The sequence below is a fragment of the Nansenia antarctica genome, assembly GCF_963989245.1.
Source record: "Nansenia antarctica genome assembly, chromosome: 4".
Taxonomy (NCBI): domain Eukaryota; kingdom Metazoa; phylum Chordata; class Actinopteri; order Argentiniformes; family Microstomatidae; genus Nansenia; species Nansenia antarctica.
This window is the reverse complement of record NC_137689.1, coordinates 6384962-6393594: the sequence shown is the minus strand read 5'-3', so window position 1 is coordinate 6393594 and position 8633 is coordinate 6384962. Positions and strand designations below refer to the sequence as shown.

The 8633-nt window shown below is 43.5% G+C and overlaps 1 protein-coding gene across 1 annotated transcript in view; it reads right to left on the bottom strand.

Annotated features, from left to right (window-relative positions):
* Positions 1 to 8247: 8247 nt before the first annotated feature.
* Positions 8248 to 8633, bottom strand: part of rras2 (RAS related 2) — a gene marked incomplete at both ends in the record, with an annotated part of 42976 nt that continues 42590 nt past the window's right edge. Inside the window, one exon of the mRNA XM_080528379.1 lies at positions 8248 to 8335. Within this exon, the coding sequence (XP_080384505.1) occupies positions 8248 to 8335 (88 nt within the window). The remainder of the gene's footprint in view (positions 8336 to 8633) is intronic.

Here is an 8633-nt window from a genome sequence, read left to right as displayed (position 1 = left end):
GCTGATTTAGTGAAAGTGTACAACAACAGCATTGATTGAATTGTCTGATCTGTCTCCATTTGTCATTAGACATGCCATTCATGTATTCATCAGTATTGTATTATCGATGGCACTGGTACTGAACTGAATCACAATGGAATGATAATAGCCTACTATTAATGCATGTTGTCGCATACAGCTGAGTGCATTAAAAACTGAAAAACAAACAATACACTGAAAACTAGTTTTTAGTATAAACATTTTTTAGTATGTAGGCCACTCGAAGGGAAAATGTATGAATACACATTCATGAATCTTTCTGATGCACTAGGCAAAATTGACTATATTATAGGCATATCGTCATGGAAAAGTAAAGCCATCATTCTTTCCCATAACCTGGGGAGGAATGCCCCCTGTAATCCTAACGATTTAGTCTGCTTTGGTTGTGTTTGGGGGTGGGGGGGGGGGGGTTGGTGTCTTGCTCTTTCTCTACAATCACCGAACACTTTATTAGATTTATCCATCTCATTCATGGAGGTGGTGTAATGGTGTGGGGAGTGTTTTCTTGGCCCACTTTGGGCCTGTTAAAACCAATCAATCATCTCTTGAATGCCACAGCCTATTTGAGTATTGTTGCTGACCATGTGCATCCCTTCATGGCCACACTGTACCCATCTTCTAATGGCTACTTCCAACATGATTATGAATGCACCATGTCCCAAAGCAAAAGTTGTCTCAAACTGTTGACAATGAGTTCAGTGTTCTTCAGTGGCCTTCCCAGTCACCAGATCGGAATCCAATATGGCAATCCACCTTTGCCATGTGGTAGAACGGGAGATTCACAGCTTGTAAAAAAATTCACTTTTGTGAAAATGTGTGATGCAATCATGTCATCATGGACCAGAAATCTCAAAGGAATGCTTCCAACATCTTGTGCAACATCAATGCCACAAAGAATTCAGACATTTCTGAGAGCGAAAGGGAGGCCCTAGCACGCAGTATCACTATAGTGTTCCTAATAAAATGTTAATCGAGTTTATATCCTGTATTGAATGTATTGAAAGCTCAGATAAAGGAAGAATGGTATGAATGCACCTCAGAGTTCACTCAGCGATAGCATCAATATGTAAAAGCCAGCTGACGGGTATGTTGTGGTGGTGGAGGAGCAGTTCGAACTGGAATGGAATGATATAGCCTATAGTCTGTCCCTGGCCAAACCCAAACGATATAATTTGACGATATCATTTCTTTCTAACAGCTCAGCCGTTCGGACTGAAAGAGAGTGTGCAAATGAATAAAGGGGTCCCACATTATGAGGTTACAAAGAAAGTTCCACACAAAGCAGTCTGTCAGAGACAAGAATGAGGTAAATACGTCTTAATGGTCATCTGGGCCAGATTTCTCAAGCAGCTGGTTTGGATGCCTGCCTTCCGGACTGTGACTTTGTGCCAAAATGCAAAACAGAAAAATCTTTCAGTCAGTGAGACATTGAGGATGAACCACGATTCGCCTAGGAAGTGTGCATGGGTGGGTGGGCGCTGCTCTGTCCTGCCAACCCCCCCCCCCCCCCCAAACCCCCACCCACCCCCCCCACCCCTAGTGTCAAGGGATATAAACCGCTATGTGGGGGTGGCGGCGGCGGACCTTGGCAGTTGAAATAGGGGTCCCTCAGACTCCGAGACGTGGCCAACCCAAGCCCCAGCTCAATAGACAAAGGCGCGGACTCCCTGCCGACCGAGCCAAGGAGCACAAGACAGACCACAAGAGTAAAAGAGTCGTGGTATGAAAAAACAAATATATATATAAAAAAAAGACAGGAGGCAGCTGGGAAAGGGTTTGGTTTCAACCGACTACGGTTTGAGATTTGAATATGTGATTTGAATGTTCCACGAATTCTCTCCAAATCTGCCTCTATCTGACACTACTCAGGATGAATGATAATGACGGTTGGTGTGAACAAGGTGGATTATTCTGGTGTCTTTTGTGAAATGAGTCTGTGGGTTGTTGGAGGAGGCGAGCAAGGGACTACTTGCAAGAGAGCCACTTACACATTCAAATTATCCTTCGAAATGATTACATCTGAGTCATCGTATGCCAAATGGGATAACAAGCATTCCAGATGGTCCCTGCCTTTAGTGCTTTCTCTGATGTTGCTCTTTTTTAAAATCGGTAATTGTGAAGATGAGGAGGAGTGAAAGTGAAGCCAAAACACTGGGAGTGTCTTTAGCAGACATCATCAGTTACCGTCGTGGCAATTTGATGACTGTTCGAAGGCACTCTCTGATGTATAGGTTCTCTCTATCATGTCTGAGGAGAAGAAAAATGAAAGAAAAGGTATAGAAAGGATTTGATGTGTAGAGATGGGTAGAGAGAGAGAGAGATGGAGAGAGAGAGAGAGAGAGATGGTGGTAGAGAGAGAGAGATGGTGGTAGAGAGAGAGAGAGAGATGGGGATAGAGAGAGAGAGAGAGAGAGATGGGGATAGAGAGAGAGAGAGAGAGAGAGAGAGAGAGAGATGGAGATAGAGAGAGAGAGATGTGGGGATAGATAGAGAGAGAGAGAGATGGGGATAGATAGAGAGAGAGAGATGGAGAGAGAAATGGGGATAGAGAGAGAGAGAGAGAGATGGAGAGAGAAATGGGGATAGAGAGAGAGAGAGAGAGATGGAGAGAGAAATGGGGATAGAGAGAGAGAGAAATGGGGATAGAGAGAGAGAGAAATGGGGATAGAGAGAGAGAGAAATGGGGATAGAGAGAGAGAGAGAGAGACAGAGAGAGAGGGAGAGCGAGAGTGAGAGAGAGAGAGAGATGGGGATAGATAGAGAGAGAGAGAGATGGGGATAGATAGAGAGAGAGAGAGAGATGGAGAGAGATGGAGATAGAGAGAGAGATGTGGGGATAGATAGAGAGAGAGAGATGGGGATAGATAGAGAGAGAGAGAGAGAGATGGAGAGAGAGAGAGAAATGGGGATAGAGAGAGAGAGAGAGATGGGGATAGAGAGAGAGAGAGAAATGGGGATAGAGAGAGAAAGAGAGTGATGACATTTTGTGAGATGAAGGGATATAGTAATACGTACAGTGTGTCTCTGCCTAAAGCGACTACTATGAAACCATACGTTCTTCATTTGCATGATTTGACTGACAGCAGGTCTGACATGGTCTTCATTCTTCTGGGTGAAAGGATGGTAATAGCCTGGTCGTTTAGCAGAGCGGCAATAATAAAAACTCATTACTACAGCAGCTGAGGATATTGAGGCCATCCCTTTCTGTGTGTAGCCTTCCCTTCTTCCTTTCTTCCCTCTCTACTCTCTCATTTATGCTGGAGCTCACTCTCTCTCCCTCTGTGTGTGTGCGTGTGTGTGTGTGTGAGTGAGATAGAGAGAGAGAGAGAGAGAGAGAGAGAGACAGTGAGCTACGTGAGTTTTTGAATATGATATGAATTTGGAAAATACCTGCCAAATAACAGTGTTTAACTAAGCGTGTGTACCTCTGTTATAATAGAGCCCCTGAGGACCAATCACACCAGACTGGCCGTTCTCTGGTGAGATGAACTGGCTTTGATTGGTTCTGTGTTATTGAATTGTCTAAGATTCCCCCCCCCCCTCCTCTGAAATATCCATGTTCTCCCCTCCACAACCCAAGAATAAATTCTCCCTCTCAATGTCTCTCTCCTGCCCTCTCCCAACCCCTAGCATAGCTGCTTCTCTGAGGACCTACAGTACTGTACTGTGTGTGTGTGTGTGTGTGTGTGTGTGTGTGTGTGTGTGTGTGTGTGCGTGTGCGTGTGCGTGTGCGTGTGTGTGTGTGTGTGTGCGTGCGTGCCTGTGTGTGTGTGAGTGCGTGACATACCGAGTGGAATGTGAATGATTGACTGACCGCCAAATGGAGAGAGTGTATCATATGTAGGCTAGTGCTCCAGTAGGCTAACCTTATCTCTCGCTGGCCATACTTACACATACAACCACTCGCTGTATCAAAGCAACAGCGACAAGGAGCCACCGCTAGGCAGAACGAACAAGGTGACAGTGCATCTTATACATCCTCTTCTCCCCCCTCCTCCACTCCCCCCTCCTGTCTCTCTCTCCCCCCCCCCTTCGTCGCTCTATGGATATGATCAAAGCTAGGGAGAGAGGAAGTAAGGGTCCGCACAGCCAATTGAGACACATATCTCCACAGCTTTTCATGCATTATTGATTCGGGATGGTGGAAACAGAATGAGTCTCCAGAGCCTCGACTGTCATACCACGGCTTCCTGCTCAAAGCTCTGGCTCATTCCTGCAGACGAAGATGCAGCAGCACCGAATCAGAATGTACGAATTAATCAGATTCACTTTTGAAATCTATATCCTCTGTGGTAATTTTTTTTGAGCCATTACAAATTAAAACCCCCAACTCTCGGGGTATATAAATAAAATACCACTGAAGATGATCTGAGGGAGGATTTTTCGAAATACAACGGTAGATTCAGATGGTTCTGCCAGTGACAAACTGACAAACTGACTTTCTGTTACACAGACTTTCGACAGCTAAAAGACAGTTAAGTTCAACCTAGGTTTCTTAATCTGCTGATGAAGACAGAGACTTTCAGATGACCTTTCAGATGACCTCCTGTGTACCTCCCCATGTAGACTTAACATCGACACTCATTCACAAGATTATATACATGGCTCCCTTCTGAGTATCAGAGCAGTTAGGCCTTATCGTACCAGACATAACACGACTGCAAAGTCAGGTCAAACGGTAATCATATCTCGACGGCTTCAACTGTGATGATTTTGGCTTTGAACAAGCTCTTCAAACTTTTATCGTCCGCCACCGTAACACTACACTAGATGACTCACACGCCAAGTCAAGGCCACGGACAACACACAAAATGTAGGAATTATCTTCGAGGGTTATTTTCTAAACCAAATCGCTCCTTCGGCCTGTGTGTTGATTTATGAGAGGATCTTCAGGGTGCTATGGCAACACCACCCCGTGTCCAACAGCAATCTTCTGGAGAGTTCTGTGCTACATACCGGAGGCAGCCAATGAGATCGTGGCACTGTTAAAATGCAGGGCTGACCCCCATCTTGAAGCAGCAATGATGGAGGAGGCTGTTAGAACATGACCTTGACCGGGGTCAGCCAGGGCTCACGGCCAGGGCAGAACGCTTCCCTCACATGTACAGTAAGGGTCACAACCTGACGCTTGACCCCTGACCTTCATGACATGAATGAGAAAGAGTGACAGCATGATTGTTTCTGGTGAGGATAGTATGAGAGGTCTGTATTCAAGATTAAACCGGGATGTGTTTTATCCCAATGCAGCATTACGGCATTTCGTTGTCTGGTACTTGTACTCGGCAATGACAATAAAGTTGAATCTAATCTAATCTAATTTAGGAAACAATTATGGTGTATGAGCCAAGGGAATGGGTGCAAATTAATATACGTGTATGCCACAATAGCTGTTAAGTGATCATGATTTTTTTAACAAAACATACAGCAGAAGTTAATCTCCGTACAGGATTTAAAAACAAAAAAGAATCTCTATAATAGTTGGCGGAATCACATATTTTATTATGGCATCAGAAGCTATACATGGGGCAAAGGGGGTAATGGACATGAAAATATAATAATAATAAGTCAGAAATAATATGACTTGGATGTACAGAATATCTACCATAAGGGGGGATGTTGTGGTATTGTCAGACTCGCCAATCAGTGGAATATTGTTTCTGTGAGCCACATCTACAACCTAGAGGAGAGGGTGAGCGTGTGTTCTATCCTGCTAGGAAGGCAGGTAGAGAGAGAGGAGGTTCTTTTCCGACACACAATGACTGCGTTTACATGCACACAATATTCCCATTAAGGTGTTTACATGTCACAATATTCCGATTCAACCAGGCATAGCTATGCCAGGGGTCTTAATCGGAATATTGCCGGATCAGAATATGGCCGTAATCGGGTTCGGTATGTGTTTACATGACTCTCTTACATGACTATTGAGCATATTCCGATTAATACAGGAATATGGTGTGCATGTAAACGCAGTCATCGATTCATATTTTGCAGTGCTAGGTGCTGAAGGACTGTCAACTCAAGGCCAAGGAATCGCCGTCACCAAACCACCAGAGGAGGAGATCTGGTCTCTCCACCACGGTTTGATAAAAAATGTAGCGAATATAGACCTACAGTTAAAAAAACAAGGTAAGACGCTTACATATTCCTCTTTACATAATAGACACAGGCGTGCCTGCCTGCGTGAGAGCTTATTCACTTACAAAAATATAAAAATACTTGTCAACTAGTTTGATAAGAAAATAATGTATAAAAGTATATAGTAGAAACATTTAATCCAAAGTCCATCAAGGAATCACTTCCACGTTTTGTATTTTTGTCTTATTATAGAGGATGATATATAACAAAACACTGCGAGAGTTCATTTGTATTCCTTCACCAGAAATACACTAAGAGGAAGAGGAAGAGAAAGCTAGATGGTTAATTGTCTTAGTGGTGATGATGTGAACAGTGAAGGTGAGGGGGTCAGGTGACTCTCCTGTCTGCCAGCATCACCACCTGGGGTTGTCATGGAGACGACTCTCAACCAAGCTCAAGAATACCACACCTTGAAAACACTTGGGACAGAATCTCCTAGAATAATTGAAGGATTATGTGACAGTTTACCAACCGTATCATTGGAATGATGTAACCCTAGTGTGCACAGTTCCTCTTTCTACTTGACCATGATGTTACGATTATCCAACACGACTTTCAGAACACACATTTGTGTATATTGATCTTACACAGATTGGAGAAAGTGAACATTTATGAAATGTGACACATTCTAATGCTTTGGTCCTCATATCGGGATGTAATGATCAGACTTTTCTTTCGAAAAATGTGAATACATTTCCGCGTTGTTGAAAATCAACGACACGTCGCTAGTCAACTAACACAGCTTGTTTTGTGAGCTTGCTAACAATGTAAAGTAGTGTTGTAGTTAACTAGGTAGCAGTGGGGATTACTCACCCAATCCGTTGCGTTGTTGCAGTATTTTGGCTTGACTAGCGAGTTTGTGTCGTGATTCTCAACAACGTTGAAACGTAGTTCCGTGTTTCAAAAGAAAAGTCAGAACATTTTTGATTGGTTACCAACATGCGGACCAAACGATCACACTACTGTGTCACAAATGTGTTTGATATAATACTGTATCATAATCATTTTCAGTTAGGAACTTGAAATAGTAGTCATGGTCAGTGCACTGCGCTTGACAAAGGTTAAAAAAGGAGTTAAAAGTTTTTAATTCTGATTTAGGCCAACCTGCCTCTGAGATAGACAGCAACAGGTTAAGAGTCAGAGAAAGGCAAGACTTGAACAACTTGGCTAGATAAATAAAACTGATGGCTTGATATCAATGGAATTGGAAATAAAGCCTTACAAAGCAAATACAGTAGCCATGTTTGTATCTGGCCAGAGCAGGGTCCATAGACATAGAAATGGATCGCTGCCCACGTCGGAAAGTTAAGGTCATAACTTCTAGGCATATAAAGGGCTATCTAGGTATATACTGTACATACTTGTATACATTTATGTTCATATTATGTCAAACCAAAACTCATCAATATCTCACACACTGTACTGTGGCGATTTAATAAGTCGTTAGAAATGCGCTTTTTCAAAATCACAACAAATGTCACTTATGTACAGTAGCGGTTTAGCACATGGAAGTAAAAACAGATATGGCACGACATACACAAAGCTTTCGCGACGTCGTCTCGTTATCGCGACGAGTCACTGGGAACTAAAAAAAACCCTCTCTCTTTGACATTCTGGATAGATAGATATTTCTCATTCAATCTCGGCAAAAAAGTACAAATGTCACAACAAGGCAAGAAAAAGTCCTTCGGGATACAAACAATTATATCGTTTAGCTGATTTTTTTTTTTTAAAAGGCAATGTTTAGTGTTTAGGACTCATGAATTGGATTATGTTGAAAGGTAAGAGTGGTGGTGTTTTTATTTTTTTTGTTTTTAAGATTTGGTGTGTTTGGTGTCAGTTGTTGTTTCTTCTTGATGTGAAGTCCAGGGGGAGGAGGGGGGGGGAGAGCAGCGGTCCCTGGCGGTGGCCACCACAGGAGTGGCTGTCTGGAGTCATCATGCACGTGGAGAAGGCAGCGGTCAGTCATCGACACAGGGTGTGATGTCAGGCAAAAGGGGGCGGGACTTGGGGGGGGCGGGCGGGACTGGTGACAGTAGCTGGGGGTTGAGTGACAGTGATAAGGCCCACTCAGACGATCACACAGTGGCAGCCACTCTTGTCCTTCTCTTTTCGCGTGGGCTCCGGCGACGGGGGGCATTCCTGCTCCTGGAATTTCCTGTGAGGTGAGAAGAGGCCTTGTTCAACCTTAGTCAACCTTATTCAACCTTATTCAACCTTAGTCAACCTTATTCAACCACAGAGGAAGATGTGAGGTGAGAGAGGCCTTGTTCAACCTTATTCAACCTTAGTCAACCTTATTCAACCACAGAGGAAGAGGGATTCCAGGAAATGTAATGTAACAAAAGTCAAAACGCATTTTAGTCAGACTCTCTCTAATTATATGACAGAAACATGTTCAGTATCCTATCGAGAGTGTTGTTTTCTCACAGGATATGGACTTTAAGATCGGATTT